Source organism: Piliocolobus tephrosceles, chromosome 16, assembly GCF_002776525.5.
Source record: "Piliocolobus tephrosceles isolate RC106 chromosome 16, ASM277652v3, whole genome shotgun sequence".
Taxonomy (NCBI): domain Eukaryota; kingdom Metazoa; phylum Chordata; class Mammalia; order Primates; family Cercopithecidae; genus Piliocolobus; species Piliocolobus tephrosceles.
In genome coordinates, this window is record NC_045449.1 from 57,131,040 (window position 1) to 57,149,694 (window position 18,655).

The 18,655-nt window shown below is 38.0% G+C and overlaps 1 protein-coding gene across 3 annotated transcripts in view; it reads left to right on the forward strand.

Annotated features, from left to right (window-relative positions):
* The window catches only part of TANC2 (tetratricopeptide repeat, ankyrin repeat and coiled-coil containing 2), a 469,283-nt gene that overhangs the window by 295,247 nt on the left and 155,381 nt on the right, over nt 1-18,655 (forward strand). For all 3 annotated transcript variants that reach the window (XM_026448069.2, XM_026448070.2, XM_026448071.2), the window contains exon 8: nt 10,803-10,928. In XM_026448069.2, the coding sequence (XP_026303854.1) occupies nt 10,803-10,928 (126 nt within the window). The remainder of the gene's footprint in view (nt 1-10,802; nt 10,929-18,655) is intronic.

Consider the following 18,655-nt stretch of genomic DNA (forward strand, 5'->3'; position numbering starts at 1 on the left):
GGCTAGTTTTTTTGTATTTTTTAGTAGAGACAGGGTTTCACCGTGTTAGCCAGGATGGTCTCGATCCCCTGACCTCGTGATCTGCTACTCCTTTTTTTATTTCCATTTACGCAGAATATCTTTTTTATCCCTTTATTTTCAGTCTGTGTATGTCTTTGTAAGTTAAATGTGTTTCTTGTAGGCCACAGATAATTGGGTCTTGTTTTGTTTTTTTGTTTGTTTGTCCATTCAGCCACCCTGTGTCTTTTGATTGCAGAGTTTATTCCATTTATGTTCAATGTTGTTATTGATGAGGAAAGACTTAATCCTGCCATTTCGTTATTTGTTTTCTCATTGTTTTGTGGTCTTGCTTCTTTCTTTCCTTCCTGACCTCCTTTTTGTGAACGTGGTTTTTTTCTGGCATTATGTTTTAATTTCTTGCTTTTTATTTTTTGTGTATCTGTTGTTGGCTTTTTGATTTGAGATTACCGTGAAGCTTGCGTATAACATCTGGTTTTTGTTTTTGTTTTTGTTTTTGAGATAGGGTCTCACTTAGTCACCCAGGGTGGAGTATAGTGGCGTGATCTTAGCTCACTGCATCCCCCACCTCCTGGGCTCAAGTGATCCTCCCACCTCAACCTCTCGAATAACTGAGGCAACAGGTGCACACCACCATGCTCAGCTAAGTCCCCCTGCCCTGGCTTCTCAAAGTGCTGGGATTACAGGCGTGAGCCACCATGCCCAGCCACAGATAACATCTTATAACCCATTTATTTCAAACTGATAACAATTTAACACTGATTGCAAAAACAAACCAACTAATAAACAAAGAGAAAACTAATAAAAACTCTCTACACTTTAACTTCTTCTCCCCTGCTTTTTAACTTTTTATTGTTTCTATTTATGTCTTACATTATCTATGTCTTAAAAAGTTGTTGTAGTTATTATATTTGATAGGTTCAACTTTTAGGCTTTCTACTGAAGATATGAGTAGTTTATAAATCACAGTTACAGTGGTCTGTGAACTATACTGTTACAATGAGTTTTGTACCTAAGATAATTTCTTATTGCTTATTAATGTCCTTTCTTTCAGATTGAAGAACTCTGTTTAGCATTTCTTGTAGCACAGGTCTGGTGCTGATGAAATCCCTTCACTTTTGTTTGTCTGGGAAAGCCTTTGTTTCTCCTTGATGTTTGAAGGATGTTTTCCCTGGATATGCTATTCCACAGTAGAATTTTTTTTCCCCTTCAGCACTTTAAATATGTCATGCCACTCTTTACTGGCCTGTAAGGTTTCCACTGAGAAGTCTGTTGCCAGATGTAGTGGAGCTCCTTTGTGTGTTGTTTCTTTTCTTTTGTTCCTTTTAGGATCCTTTCTTTATCCTTCACCTTTGGGAAAGTACCTTGAGATAGTCTTATTTGGGTTGAATCTGCTTGGTGTTCTATTATCTTCTTTTACTTGAATATTGATAATATTTCTCTTAGTTCTCTGTTGTTATCCCTTTGAATAAACATTCTACCTCAGTCTCTCTCCATCTCCTCTTTAATGCCCAAGGCAGGTCCAGAAATGCTGTCCAGGAGCCAGGGCCTGGAGTCAGGAACCTTGAAATCTACTTGGTGTTCCATTCTAGTGCAGTGGAACGGGCATCAAAACCACAAGATAAAGTCCTTCCCACTCTCCCTTCGTCTTCCCTCGTGTAGAAGGAGTCTCACCACCCCAGGCCCATGGCAGGTACTGCCTGGCTACTGCTAATATTCACTCAAGGCCCAAGAGCTCTTCATTCAGCTTGTGGTGAATGCTGCTAGGCCTGGGCCTCTCCCTTCAGGGTAGGTGGCTCCCCTTTGGTCCAAGGCAGGTCCAGAAATACCATCCAGGAGCCAAGGCCTGGAATTGGGGAACCCAGAAGCCCTCTTGGTGCTTTACCCTCGTGGCTAAGCTGGTATCCTATCTTAATACAAAACCCCTTTCGCTCCTGCCTCTCCTTTCCTCAAGCAGGAGTCCTCCCTCAAACGGAATACACAGAGTCACACCTAAGGTCAGCATGGCCCTGGGTCTCATCCAAGGCCCGTGGCAAGTGCTGTGTGAGTACTGCTGTTGATTCAAGGCTCAAGGGCTCTTTAGTCAACAAGTAATGAATCCTGCCAGTACTGTGTCCTTCCTTTCAAGGTGGCAGGTTCCCTTCTGGCCCTGGGTGTGTCTAGAAATGTCTTCTGGGAGCTAGGGCCTGAGATAGAGGCCCCACAACTCTTCCTGCGGCCCTATTCTACTGTGGCTGAACTGGTATCCAAGTTGCAAGACAGAGCCCTCTTTACTGTCTCCTCTCTTCTTTTCAAGTGGAAGAAAGGAGTCTCCCAGAGCTATGAGCTGTACTGCTTGGGGTTAGTGGAGGGGTGACATTAGCACTCCCTTGGCCACCCCAACTGGTGTCTCACTAGGTCACATGCACCCAAAGTTTTAATATGTTAAAACCAGGTACTAGGATTGCTCACCTGATTTTTGGGTCTTATGAAGGTGCTTTCTTATGTGAACAGTTGTTCAATTTGGTGTTCCTGCAGGGGGACAGGGGAACGATCGTTGGAGAGTATTATTTGGCTGTCTTGTTCTGCCTCCCCTCGTAGACTTTTTTTCTTAATACAGCATTTTGCTGCACTCCATTTTATACATTTCTATTATCATTTTTACTTACTATTATTGAAAAATACATTCTCTTTTAATTAAAACGTGTCAAACCATTTTAGTGTGAGCCATTTTAATAAATGAACTCTCCTAGAACCTTGCTTTGAAATTATATACTGTGCCATTAATATTGCCATAATGATGACCAAAAATTTCTGTCACTCACCTAGCTGTTAAGATTTTATTTGAATTTTGTTTTAATGTGAATAGAAAATACTTATTTTCATTAATCTTCTTTTCAAATCACTCTTCAATTTATCAGCTTAAAAAGTACCCTATAATTATTTTCACTTTCCTATGAAAAATAGTATTTTGGGGGCTTTTGTTTGTTTGTTTTTATTTCATTTCTTACTGCAGAAAATATTTCAAGCGCAGAGAGCTGTGATTTATTAGTATATGATATACAGGGTACATTACTTTTCATTAGCAAGGTCTCTATTACTGCCTTTTGAAGCCATAAAACAGAATTAAAAGAAAGTGACAAAGATGAATAAGGAATGAAAAATAAGCTTTTAAAAAGAGATTTAAATCTGTTTAGCTGTAAAGTGGGAAGGAAGGATGCACTCACCGTGCTGAGAGTCAGGATACCTGGCTTTCTGGGCTGCTCTGCTGTCAGTAAGTGAATTACTTTAGATAAGTCACTCCACTGTTTCCTAATCAGAAAATGAGAGGATTTGAACGGATCAGGAGTCAGTAAATTTTTTATTAAAAGGCAGCTAGTAAGTATTTTAGGCTTTGCAGGCCACTTGGCCTGCATCACTACTTAGCTCTGATATAAATGATATTGTATTTAAATGAATAAGCAGGGTTCTGTTCAAGTAAAGCTTTATTAACAAAAACAGGTAGCAGGCCATATTTGGTCCACAGATTATAGTTTGCTGGTGTTTATACTAGGTGATCTTTTAAGATTTCTCATCTGGGTGCAATGGCCCGCACCTGTAGTCTCAGCACTTTGGGAGGCCAAGCTGGGCTGATCACTTTGAGCTCAAGAGTTTAAGACCAGCCTAGGCAACATGGCGAAACCATCTCTACAAAAAATTAGGCAGGAGTAGTGGTGCATGCCTACTCAGAAGGCTAAGGTAGAATCGCTTGAGCCTGGGAAGCAGAGGTTGCAGTGAGCCAAGATCACACCCTTGCACTCTAGCCTGAGTGACAAAATGAGGCCCTGTCTCAGGAAAAAAAAGAAAAAGATTTCTTTTGCATCTACATTCTGTGATACTGCTTTATTATCAATATCACGTATATGAAAGGGACTGATGCTCAGTTCTTTTCTATCCTGTGTCAGTTAGGGGCCAGTCAGGAGACAGAAACCACATACTTATTTTAACAGAATAAGGGTTGAATTTGATAATATAAATAATTGTTGGCTGGTCACGGTGGCTTATACCTGTAATCCCAGCACTTTGTGAGGCCAAGGTGGAAGGATAATTTTAGGCCAGGAGTTCAAGACTAGCCTGGGCAATGTGGTAAGGCCCTATCTCTACAAAACAAATTGTTTTTAAATACTAGCCAGGTACAGCAGTGTGTGCCTACCTCAGCCTCCCAGCTACTTCAGAGGCTGAGACAGGAGGATGGCTTGAGCCCAGGAGATTGAAACTGCAGAGAACTGTGATTGTGCCACTGTACTCCAGCCTGGGTGACAGAGTGACTAGTTTATCTCAAAAAAAAAAAAAAATCATTAACTAGGTTTAAAGAACTGAAAAGGTAATAGGAAAACCTTGAGGTGTCGTGGATTTAGCAACTGCAGGAAGTAGTTACCACCTGTGGGCCTAAGGAAACAAAAAGAGGCAAGAATTGTTAAACCATACAAGCTTGGAAGAAAGGCCTCACAAAGCTGACACTTTACATCTCCATGAAGGGGATCCTGCTCAGCTGAGGCTAATAGAAGGGCTCCAAGAAGGACTCTGGAGATTAGACTCAGACTCTGAGGACAAGGCACTGGTCACCCAGTGCCGGTATCTCTGAAGACGTGAGATGAAACTAGTCCCGCCTCCCTTGGAAAAACTGCAAACTAGATTCAACTGCTGCTAATGGAATGAACTGCCAATGCTTGGCTGAACAAGTAAGACTAGGGTAATGCTGATAGGAACAGGAAGGGGCAGATTATTTTTCCAATAACCTTAACAATTAACAAAGTCCGTCTTTTTGGCTAACCAGCATCCATACTCACCCTTCTATATATATATTGGAGCTTCCAAACTATACATGTTTGAAACTCCAAACATTTTCAGCACAACAAACTCTGTATTTTAACCTAACAAGATGCAAGTATCTTTCATGTAATTGAAGACATATTTACTTCTCCAAAATGAGGCTAGCTCCAACAGTCACTTTAACTGTGTTTGGATGATATAACACTATCCATCTCTGGCTATGTTAATTATTCCTCAAACTCTGGTACAGTCCTATCTGAATGGTTTGTTATCTAAAAACTAAATTGGAAAGTTAATTTACATCAAAACTTGCATTTATAAAATTAGGGAAAGGAGGCGAGAAAGAATAAATTAGTATTACACACACACACATATATATATAACAAAAGGAACAAAATATGCATAGCTGCTGAAGTCTTCATTTCTGTAGCTAGTTATGAAACTGAGATTGATTTTTTTTTTTTTTTTTCTTTAAGAGACAGAGTCTCACTCTGTCGCCTAGGCTGGAGTTCAGTGGTGCTCACTGCAGCCTCAAACTCTTGGGCTCAAGCAGTTCTCTCACCTCAGCCTCCCAAGTAGCTGGCACTACGGACATGCACACTACACCCAATCAATATTTTTTTCTTTAATTTTCAGAGATGAGCTCTTGCTTTGATGCCCAGGCTGGTCTTAAAGTCCTGGCCTCAAGAGATCCTCCCACCTCAGCCTTCATAGTAGCTGGGATTACAGGCGCAAGCCACTGCACCCAGCTGATATTTGTAACTTTTTTCATCTGCCTATCCCATGTGTCCTTTGCCCTAAGCCAGTACCACATCTAGCCAGGGTTCTTTCCCTGGTAGGATGTCCTAAATCTTCATTCTTGGTGGGTCTGAATCGCTAGTAGTTCTCTTTTTTTTTTAGTAGCTACATAGATACTGATAAAGAATCAAACAAAAGAAAACAGACTTTGGTTAAAGCAAGAGGCACTGGATTAAGCATAAGAAACAACTATGGGCCAGAGCCACCCCTGAGTGTTGGCCTAAGCTCCTCTCAACCCCCAGAGAAGACAAAGAATTCATAGAAACATTAGAATAGCAATAGGGATGGTTTTGTCATTGTTTCTAATGTTTTAAAATAATGGATTAGATACTTATCTCTTCCGGGTAGTTTTAACTTCAGAATGCTGAGATAAATATTTTTTAAATACTTTTGGTACTCTTTTACTCTCTCTGGTGTAAAATGTGGCATCTGACTTCCCTTTCTTAGTTTAAGTTCCCTACACTAGCTTTCAAATATTTATTTCCTTATAGAAATTATATCTACAATTGGATAAATTCCTTTAGCTGGGTTTCCAGTAGACCTGGATATAACTAAGACAGGAAATATAAAACGTGTGTATTGTTAAGCACATTTTAATCAGCTCTTATCATAGTTGAGCACAAAGAAGAACATTAATGTTGTAAAATATAAAACTCTGCATTTATTAATAGTGATGAGCTGACTCTGAATTTTCAGCCTGCCAAGAAATCTTTTAAAAAGAGCTTTTACTGTAAATCTTGCTTATTTAAGATAGAAAAGTAGGATAATTACATATTGTAACTAAATGAAGATCAAATAAAAGCAGAGATCTTGAGCAGACAGGACACATCCTGGCACTCTTTATGATAACCGGTCCAAAGTGTCAGTAAAACAATTGGGCATTTCAGAGTTACATTATATATAAAAGTTGGTTCAAACACTTAATTATAAAAATGTTTTTTGAAGCTTAAAGTACCATAAAATGTGCCAATTATATTTCACAGAATATCACTTTGATTTTTCTGTAAATCAAATCTGAGTTGTTTATTTTTCGTTGTATTTATTCTTGAAATTAGCTGATTCTACCTTTTAAACAAAATAAAGCTAGTGTAATCTACCATGTTATAGAACAGGAAAGAATTTTCCTCTGCCTTTGTAGATACAATTCAAAAGAAAGTCAGCCAGCTTATTCTTGAAACCATACTTTACCCAAACAGCCCTTGGTCCCCTTTCAATAAATTAACTTAATAAGCATTTTTTGAGGACCTATTTTATGCCAGGCATAATGCATTTGCTGAGAATAGAATGTAAATAAGACATAGTCCCTGCTCACGTAGAGCTATTAGAATACTACAGCCTAAGCCATACTCAGATGTTGAAAGATCAACAGGTGTATCACTCTGCTATTGGTACAATAATGCTGTGTAACAAACTATACAAAAATATAGCAGCTTAACATAATTATTTATTTTTACTCACCCATCTCAGGTTAACTAAGGATTGATTGGTCTAGGCAGTTTGGTTAGGTTTGGCTCCAAGCTGGAGACTGCCTCCAGATCCACCTTATTCTGTCCTCCTTGGACCAGTGGGCTAACTGAACATATTCTTTCATAGTGTTGGCAGAACCAAAAAAGACAAGCCCAATTCCACAAACACATTTTAAATCCTTCCTTGTATCACATCTACTGATACACCATTAGTTAAAGCAAGTTAAATGATCAAACCCAAAGTCAAGGGCAGGGAAGTGTGCTCAACCTCTAGTGGGAATTACTGCAAAATGGGATTCAAGGTCTGGTGGGGAGAACTGCAAAGACAGATGAGAAAGAGCATGTATATAGGAGAGGCTGAAGAACTGGGGTCAGTATTTCAGTTTGCTACAGGCATGTTTTGGGGAGCAGCAAATGCAGAGATAATCAGTAGCTCCCTTCCACTGCCTTTGTTAGACTATTATGACCAAGCAAAATGCCACCAAAGTGTATCACCTTGCCTTTGCAAGGAGAAACTGGGTTATCATTGTGTCTTGAATGTTGAGAACATGGATTGAAAGCTTCATTGTAATATTAAAGTTATGTAATTGAGTAATTTGGGGAGATGGTATAAAGTTAAAAGATTTCTCAACTTTTTGTGTTGAGAAAGTACCTGTTTTTATAGTATTATATGGAAAGGAAGCTGCTAATAGTGTGTGTGACTTGCTGGCATTGGAGAGGCACAGGAAAAGAGCAAATTAGTCGTTACCAGCCCGGGCAACAAAGAGAGACCCTGTCTCTACAAATAGTAATTTTTAAAAATTAGCTGAGCATGGTGGTGTGTGCCTGTAGTTCCAGCTACTTGGGAGGCTGAAGTGGGAGGAGACCCTGAGCCTGGGAGGTCAAGGCTGCGGTGAGCCATGACCACACCACTGCACTGTAATCTGGGCGACAGAATGAGACTTTGTCTCAAAAAAAAAAAAAAACCAGGAATTCATTTCCTTCTCCTGTTGCCAACATCACTCCCAAATATATTTACCATACCCTCAATGTCATGATATCAAGAGTTTACTCTGTTTCAATAGTTGGAACAGTTTCTGAGCTCTGTGTAGTCCTTGTGCAGAGGAAGATTTTTGGTGAAAGCTTCTGCTTAGAATCAGTTACAGGTTGAGTATCCCTAATCTGAAACGGGAAAAAAAAACTTTTTGAGTGCTGACATGATGCTCAAAGGAAATACTCATTGGAGCATTTCAGATTTCAAATTTTTGGATTATGAATGCTAAACCAGTAAGTATAATGTAAATATTTCATAATCTCCCCCAAAATTCAAAATTTTAAAATACTTCTAGTCTCAGTTATTTCAGGAAAGGGATACTCAATCTATATCAGTCTTCTTAATCAACTGACTTGTCTCCCTGGGCCAATGGTGTGGCCTCTGTTTGGGATTAATGACCCATTTTCAGAGCTGCTGTGGAATACATATGAATTGGAATCTGTATCTGTGAAAAGTAGGATATCCTAATACAAAGGATTCATGTATGACTAATGTTTTGTAACTACTTAGTAAATTTTAGGTAATATTTATGTTGAAAATATCTATGAAGGGAAGGGAGATGATACTTGTGGTAGTAGTTTTAGTAAAAGTAGGGGAATAGTTGTGCTCAGACTATCCTAATATTATTGTCCTAATATGGGAGAGGCCAAAAATTACCCATAGGGATTCTTAGCAAAGACATAAGAATCTTCCAAGCATCTCTCCAGGCAAGTAGCCCATGCATTTCTCTTAAAAGACTGGACAGAGTGTCTTCATTGTTACACTTTCTGATTGTTTTCCCTTTAAAATAAAAGCCATAATTCAAGAAAAGCATGTTACACACTACCCAGCACATTACAGGTGTTTTATAAATATGTGTTCATTCCTTTTAGTTCTTTGCACCTTAGTAAAAAACTTTCAAAAAGATTATTCCTTCTTCTTTTTGATATAAGCAGAAGAATCATCTATACCATCAAGAGAAAGAGAGGGTAAGAGGTAGAGAAACAGAACCATATTGCTAATAACAAGAGTTATGCAAAGTTTAAATATGGTGTATCAAGAGATAGTGTGCTCCCACCATTGGAAATGTTCAGGCATAAGCTATACAACTACATTGAAAGAGATAACAGAGTTGAGCAATACACAGGTGTTGGATGGGACAGCCCTTAAGGTCCATTCCATTCCAGTAATTTTAATAAAATATTCTTTTGACTGCTGTCTGCTACATTCTTTAGTAAAATGTTTCCTTGCTCATCTTTTTTCTTTCCTATACACTGATTAGAAACTATGGTAAAAGTATTGTTATGGCACAGTGCTGACATTTTTTTAACAATTTTGTTATATTTGTTAAGTGAGTGAACAGATTAACAAATGAATATCAGTACCCAATGTCAGTCATCATAAACAACTTATATATGAGGTTGGAGATGTAAGTTTACTTACTGTCGTAATTCTTGTTTCCTTATGCTGAGGGAATTCTGAGCTGTCTCCCCTTCCTGTTTTCCTTCTTAGTTTATATTGAATAGCTTATTTATAATCAGCTATTAGGTAAGGTAGTATATGTCATTGGTGGCAAAATTGGATTTCTTGATTAAAATTTTGGATAAAGTCTTTGAGGCAAATGACCATGTAATCTCAACACATCTTACAATTTCTCATATACAGAAATATACTCCCCAGGTATTTGGTGGCAAAACATTTGAGGCCCAGAAGCCGTGAAAAGATAATCTTAGGGTTTTTTTTTCACTCTCACCAACTCAAACCAGTTGTTAGTAATAAGTTGGTAGCTAATATTTTCTTCCTTTTTTTGTGTTTTTGTTGTTGCTGTTGTGTTTGAAACAGGGTCTCTCTCTCTGTTTCCTAGGCTGTAGTGCAATGGCATGATCATGGCTCGCTGCAGCCTTGACCTCCCAGGCTCAATCAATCCTCCCATCTCAGCCTCCTGAGTAGCTGGGACTACAGGCACACACCACCATGCTCGGCTAAATTTTTTTGTGCGTTTTTGTGGAGTCGGAGGTTCGCCATGTTGCCCAGGCTGGTCTTGAACTCCTGAGCTCAAGCGATCCACCCTCCTCAGCCTCCCAAAGTCCTGGAATTACTAGCACAAGCCACTGGTAGCTAATATTTTCAAACAATAAAATGGATACTCTGGTATTTCTTATAATTTGAATCATTTTTGTAAAATTAATTTTTTCTTTCACTCAGTTTTTAGTAAAAATCCATTTACTATTTCTTTTGATGATAAAGAAACTTCCTTTTTGTTACTGTCTCTGCAGTTTTCATGATCCAAACATTCAGAGGCAAGATGGCATTTTAAGCTTTTGGACTAGCATTTTGTTTTTCATTTTAAATTCCACATCTACCATTATCTATTTCTTATATGAAGTAAGGGTTTATGTTTATTTGCTTAGCTTGTTTTGCTTTTTGAATAGGAAATATTTAATCCCTCTGTTTAAGGTTATAGAACCTCTTAGCAAGCACAGGTTTATTATGTACTGTCTTAAAGTAGCAAGTGAAACGAAGGGTTAATATTTTTTACAAACCACTTACTTGGATTTTTAAAGGTGTAAAATACATGTATTTTATATGTATTACATATTTTGCATATATATTTTTTGGCTGGAGTAAGCCCTGATTCCAAAGTTCTGGAGATACAGATTAGCTGAAAGACATTTTCTGAACTTGAATATTCTAACTAAACTTTTCTTTCTTGTCAGCCACCAGCTCTGCCCACTTGGAAGACCTTGCTTACCTGGATGAGCAGAGACATACACCTTTGAGAACTTCTCTACGAATGCCAAGACAGAGTATGGGTGGTGCTCGCACACAGCAGGATTTAAGAGGTTAGAACCACAGAAGGGCTTTAAGGATGCCCGGGAACAGATGGAAATGGGAAAAAGCCAAAAAGTTCCTTTGTTTCCTATTCCCATACTTACTTAAACCTCCCTTAAAAAGTGAAATGATCATTTTAGCATGTGACCAGTTCATTTCTGCTGTGTCTAGAGAAAGATAAACACAAATACATTGTACTCCTCATAGACAGGCATTGTGTAATTATCAACATTTGTAAGCATTAGTTCCTCGAAATTCTGAAAGAAGACAAATGTAAAGGGGCTGTGGTAATGGGGGAAATGACCTTTTTAAGATCTTGAATTTCAGAAGTGAATATTGCAGGTGAGCTGTGCTGATCATCATGTACAGGTTGAGCATTCCTAATCCGAAAATCCAAAGTCTAAAATGCTTTGAAATCCAAAACTCCGAGTGCCAACATGATACCACAGCGGAAAATTACACACCTAGCTTCATGTGATGGGTTACAGTGAAAACTTTGTTTCACAAAATGTTGAGTAAAATTACCTTCAGGCTATGTGTATAAGGTGTGTATGAAACATATGAATTTCTTGTTTAGACCCAAGTCCTATCTCCAAGATTTTTCATTATATATGTGCAAATATTCCAAAGTCCAAAAAATTCTGAAATTCAAAACACTTCTGATCCCAAGCATTTTAGATAAGGGATACTCAAGCTGTATTTTGCTAGGGATTTTTTTTCATTTTTGTTTTAGTGACCATTTCTAGTAACATGCAATACTTTTATTATCTTGGTCTTTTAGAAAGTGCCTATGATCCTGGCCTAGCAAGTTCTGCATAACCTATCCTTTTCTCACTCAGGCACCTGTTGCCTTACCTGCTTTGTGGCATGCTACATGCTTCTCCAGGCTGGCACTGGATCTTTTTAAAGATTTTCATTTTGTTATAATAATGTTCTAGTTGAGGAGCCTCTTATTGGTATTTCTGTCTCTCTGGTGTGCTCAAAATGAACCAAACTGTCTCTGATAGCTTTTAACAGGTAGTCTCCTTTCTCTGGTATGTTAGCAATCTCTATCTCTACCAAAAGTGTGTTTACGGATTATTTTCAACGTTCTTTGGCTCTCTTCCTCCCTGGTTGTCCTGTTCCCTGCTCTAAGCAGTATAGTGCCACGTGCATAATTCCCACGGGAAGGAATGTGTACGTGTCCGCTGTCCACTCTAGCCATCATTATGCTAACAGTTTTTCAGTGATGGCTAAGCAAATAGGAGCATAAAATAATTGATTGTATTGCAACAATTACCATACCTCCCATCAACAGCAGTTAGTTGATAGCCTCAATCATACTTTTAGTTCCCAGTCCTTTTGTCCATCCTGCTTGCCAGTTCTTCAGTTTGCTGTATACCAGTTGCATGGCATATGCAACTGTGTATTTACAGTCCAGAAAATGGAAATATATCAAGCACTATTTTAGATTGATTACATCTAAAGCCTGAACAAATTTGATCAAGAGACCAAATAATTGATTTATGCCCCGACCAGAATGCACAGCCATAATAAAGAAGATTGGACAGAACTACTGATCTATATGGACCTTCAGATTTGATTGAAAATCTGCCACATTGGCATCATTTTGCATCTCATTACTAAAAAGCATACTGACATTGTTGACTTTATTTTCTGCATACTAACCATTGAATAATAGATGTTATACTATATAGAAAACAAAATTATTTGACAGATTTCAGCAGTGAAAGTTTTGGGAAACTTTTATGTTGAGTTCTGTTGATATGTGATAGCACCTATCTGCTTCTAGTATCTGAAGATTTAATAAAGTGTTTAACAGATACATTCTGGTGAGCTTGATGTTTACAAATACCAGTTTTACCTGGAATGCAACAAAGATATTTTCCATTACATTGATCTTCAGCTGAAACATTCAGTGAAACAACAAAAGCACATTCAGAGATTTTCCCAAAGCTTACCTAAATCTTTAGGAAGAGCTCTACCTGAATAATGAATTTCTAAAAATACTAATTTCATATTCCTTGCAAATAATGTCTTAACTTATTGTTTACATTAATATTTAAGCTGGAGTTTGTCCATTGATGAAGATGCTATGATGTTAGTATTTCAGTTCCTTGAAGTCATCTTTATTTTTCAAGACCTTTCCTTTTAGCAGTCTAAATGGTTAGAACATGCCATCCAGCTGGGTACATTGAGCCATAAGAAGCAAGGTGTTTACTTAGCAGTGTAAAGTATGCTAAAACTAGTAATAACTTTAATTCAGAATTTTCAGAATTTAGAGTCCCTAAACAATAATCTTCTCTCAAAAAGTAACATGTTGTCTTGATTATTGTTTACAAATGAATTGTATGGCTTAGGATACAACTGAAAACACATTATCAAGAAAGGAAAGCTAACTTGGGCAGATAAGCTTTCCTTATGTTTCTGCAGACCTGCTTGGCAAGCCTTTATAATTTGTGATTATTATATCCACAGTGTTGTACTTTATTTCAGAAAAAGAATCAGATTTGTTTTCCTGGAATAATTGTTAAAAACATGTCACATCATGCTTTCTAATTTTATTTAAAGGAATATACAAATTGCAGTCATATTTCAGTTTGACATATTTTTCTTCTGATTTTGATTAAAATGAAACTACCCCCATAAAAGTAATAAAATGATTGAAAATCTTTTTTTAGTCTGCATTAAGGTTTGTCTTTCCACTTTAGAATAGAGGTGTATCTTTCCACATTGTAAAGGAGTACTCCAACAAGTTCTATGAAACAGGATTTTTTTTTTAACTTTTATTTTAAGTTTAGGGGTACATGTACAGGTTTGTTACATAGGTACGAGTCATGGGGGTTTCTTGTACAGATTATTTCATCACCCAAGTATTAAGCCTAGTATCTATTCATTATCTTTCCTAATCCTCTCCCTCCTCCTGCCTCCTCCCACCAGTAGGCCCCAGTGTTTGTTGTTCCCTTTTATGTGTCCATGTGTTCTCGTCATTTAGCTCCCCCTTATAAGTGAGAACATGCGGCATTTGGTTTTCTGTTCCTGCATTAGTTCGCCAAGAATGACAGCCTTCAGCCTCATCCATGTTCCTGCAAAGGACATGATCTCGTTCTTTTTTGTGGCTTCATAGTATTCCATGGTGTATATGTACCACATTTTGTTTATCCAGTTCACCATCGATGGACATTGAAGTTGATTTCATGTCTTTGCTATTGTGAACAGTGCTGCAGTGAACCTATGTGTGTATGTGTCTTTATGACAACAATTTATCTTCCTTTGGGTATATACCCAGTGATGGGATTACTGGATTGAATGGCAGATCTGTTTTTAGGTCTTTGAGGAATTGCCACACTGTTTTCCACGATGTTTGAACTGATTGTGGAAAACACTCCCACCAACTGTGTATAAGTCTTCCTTTTTCTCCACAGCTTCACCAGCATCTGTTATATTTTGGCTTTTTATAAATAGCCTTTCAGACTGTTATGACACGGTGTCTCACTGTGCTTTTGATTTGGATTTCTCTAATGATCAGTGACATTGAGCTCTTTTCCTTTTTTTTTTTTTTTTTTATAATTTTACTTTAAGTTCTGGGATACATGTGCAAAACATGCAGGTTTGTTACATAGGTATACATGTGCCATGGTGATTTGCTGCACCTATCTACGCATTATCTAGGTTTTAAGCCCCGCATGCGTTAGGTATTTGTCCTAATGCTGTTCCTCCCCTTGCTCCCCAATCCCCCAACAGGCCCCAGTATGTGATGTTCCCCTCTCTGTGTCTGTGTGTTCTGCCATTAAGCTCTTCATCATAAGCTGGTTGCCTTCATGTATGTTTTCTTTTGAAAAGTGACTGCTCATGTCTTTTGTCCATTTTTTTAAATGGGGTTGTCTGTTTTTTCTTAGCAAATTAATTTAAATTTAATTAATTAAATTTCTTAAACAAATTTAAAGTTCCTTGTAGATGCTGGGTATTAGACTTTTGTCAGAGACATAGTTTGCAAAATTTTCTCCCATTCTGTAGGTTGTCTGTTGACTCTGTTGATAGTATCTTCTGCTGTGCAGAAGCTCTTTAGTTTTATTGGATCCTGTTTGTCAATTTTTGCTTTTATTGGAATTGCTTTCGGTGGCTTCATCATGAAATCTTTGCCCATTTCTATGTCCAGAATGGTATTTCCTAGGTTGTCTTCCAGGGTTTTTATAGTTTGGGGTTTTACATTTAAGTCTTTAATTCATCTTGAGTTAATTTTTATATGTGGTGTAAGGAAGGGATCCAGTTTCAATCTTTGCATATAGCTAGCCAGTTATCCCAGCACTATTTATTAAATAGGGAGTCCTTTCCCTATTGCTTGTTTTTGTCAGTTTTGTTGAAGACCAGGTAGTTGTAGGTGTGCAGTCTTATTTTATGGTTCTCTATTATGTTTTCTTGGTCTATGTGTCTGTTTGTACCAGTACCATTCTGTTTTGGTTATTGTAGTCCTGTAGTATAGTTTGAAATCAGGTGGTGTGGTGCTTCCAGCATTGTTCTTTTTGCTTAGGATTGCCTTAGCTATTTGGTCTCTCTTTCATATGGGTTCCATATGAATTTTAAAATAGTTTTTTTCTGGTTTTGTGAAGTGTCGTTGGTAGTTTGATAAGAATAGCATTGAATCTTACCAATTACTTTTGGCAGTATGACCATTTTAACAATATTGATTCTTCCTGTTCACGAGCATGAAATTTTTTTTTTTTTTTTTTTTTTTTGAGACAGAGTCTGGCTCTGCCGCCCAGGCTGGAGTACAGTGGCCGGATCTCAGCTCACTGAAAGCCCCGCCTCCTAGGTTTACACCATTCTCCTGCCTCAGCCTCCCAAGTAGCTGGGACTACAGGCGCCCACCTCGTTTTTTGTAGTTTTTAGTAGAGACGGGGTTTCACCGTATTAACCAGGATGGTCTCGATCTCCTGACCTCGTGATCCACCCGTCTCAGCCTCCCAAAGTGCTGGGATTACAGGCTTGAGCCACCACGCCTGGCCGAAATTTTTTTTTTTATTTGTTTGTGTCATCTCCGATTTCTTTGAGCAGTGTTTTGTAGTTCTCCTTTATAGATATAATTCACCTACCTGGTTAGCTGTATTCCTAGGTATTTTATTCTGAAATAGTTTTTTAATCACAGTTCTGGTTTTAAATGATCCTAGAGATAGTAGCTAGTGCTTATATACACTGTAGTGTACCCATTAGATAACTAAGTTTATTGACTGACTGATTTCAAGTATAGAGACTGTCTGAAATAATATCCTCTGGATATATGTCTAAAGAACATTTGAGGTGGCAAGCCGTGCATTGATTGGGAACTTCGTATAGACAGAATCTTGTACTATTCTGTTAAGAGCAGTGTTTCTCAAACTTTTTGGTCCCAGGATCCTTTTGTATTCCTAAAAAAATTGCACAGGTGGCTATGGCTGTCCCTGTAATCCCAGCACCTTAGAAGGCCAAGGTGGGAGACTTACTTGAGCCAGAAGTTCAAGACCAGCCTAGGCAACATAGAAAGACCCTATCTCTACCAAAAAAATTTAAAAATAGCCATGCAGGGTGGTATACACCTGTAGTCCTAACTACTCAGGAGGCAGAGGTGGGAGGATCACTTGAGCCTGTGAGGCCAAAGCTGCAGTGAGCCATGAGCCATTATTGCTCTACTGCACTCCAGTCTGGGTGATAGAAGGAGACCTTGTCTCATTTTAAAAAGAAATTATTGATCTTATATTTATATGGAATAAATTGATATTATCATATTAGAAATTAAAAATAATACATTAAATAGTACTTTGTTTAAAATAATGTTTCAAAATAATAATAGGGATTATTGAAATATTCATTTATTCATTTTTTGTAAATAATAGACCCATTACATGTTAAAGTTATGTCAGCTGTGGAAAATTCCACTGTACACTTGTGAAAGAATGAGAGTGGAAAAAGGCAAATAACCTCTTAGTGCTATAAATATAGTTTTGATGTTGCGAACTCCAAGAACATATCTCAAGAATCTAGGGATCTCCAGATGACGCTTTTATTTTATTTTAGGATCACAATGTTTAAAAACAAGTTTTGTTGGCTCTATACCTCCAGAGAGCTCCCAAATCCAACTACTTTTCACCTCCTTCAATACTGCCTCTCACTGAGACTATTGCAGTAGGCAAGTTCAGTGGCTCTCACAGTGCGGTCCTGGGACCAGCAGTAGTGACATTACCTAGGAAGTTTTCAGAAATGCAGATTCTTTAGCCCCATTCCACACCTACTGAATCAGAAATTCTGAGAGTGGGGCTGGCAAGCCATGTCTTAAACCTTCCAGGTGATTTTGCATATCACACTTTTAAAACCACTAGTTTATCCAGCACCTATAAAGAACTCAATCAAATTTACAAGAAAAAAAAAACCCATCAAAAAGTGGGCAAAGGGTATGAACAGACACTTCTCAAAAGAAGACATTCGTACAGCCAACAGACACATGAAAAAATGCTCATCATCACTCGCCATCAGAGAAATGCAAATCAAAACCACGATGAGATACCATCTCACACCAGTTAGAATGGCAATCATTAAAAAGTCAGGGAACAACAGGTGCTGGAGAGGATGTGGAGAAATAGGAACACTTTTACACTGTTGGTGGGACTGTAAACTAGTTCAACCATTGTGGAAAACAGTGTGGCAATTCCTCAAGGATCTAGAACTAGAAATACCATTTGACCCAGCCATCCCATTACTGGGTATATACCCAAAGGATTATGAGTCACGCTGCTATAAAGACACATGCACACATATGTTTATTGTGGCACCATTCACAATAGTAAAGACTTAGAATCAACGAAAATGTCCATCAGTGACAGACTGGATGAAGAAAATGTGGCACATATACACCATAGAATACTGTGCAGCCATACAAAAGGATGAGTTCGTGTCCTTTGTAGGGACATGGATGCAGCTGGAAACCATCATTCTCAGCAAACTACCGCAAGAACAGAAAACCAAACACCACATGTTCTCACTCATAGGTGGGAATTGAACAATGAGATCACTTGGACACAGAAAGGGGAGCATCACACACTGGGTCCTATTGTGGGGAGGGGGTGGGGGGAGGGATACCGTTAGGAGACATACCTAATGTAAATGACCAGTTAATGGGTGCAGCACACCAACATGGCACATGTATACATATGTAACAAACCTGCACATTGTGCACATGTACCCTAGAACTTAAAGTATAATTAAAAAAAAATCAAACACTAGTTGAGAAGATGTCATTGTAATTGAAGATAAGCTTTATGCCTCAAGGTCCATACGGTCTGTTTACAAAAGTGCAAAAATGCGTAGTTTGAGAGCTGGTTCCATGTTATTCATGAACATGATTTAAGAGTACAGGCATAATTCATTTACCAGTTGCCTTAATAGTAACTGCGGTTGTTTGATGATAATGGTAGTCTTTTGACAGCTAAAGCAGAAGTTGTTGGGATAACATCTCCAAGTGGGATATTAACATCAACATTGCTTCATTAGTAAAAAGTCCTCTTTTTTTTTTTTTTTCACTCTTCAAGACAGCTGTTTTGAACAACTGTTCTACAAAAATTGATGTTTCCAGAAACCTGGCCCAACAAGGGAGAGGTCATATGAGTCTACTGTCCAAAGTTTCATTGCAGCAACTTAATAGATTCCTAGCTGTCAACCCTTCAAGAGCTTGAATACTAATGATAAAAATCATAGCAGATTGTGTACT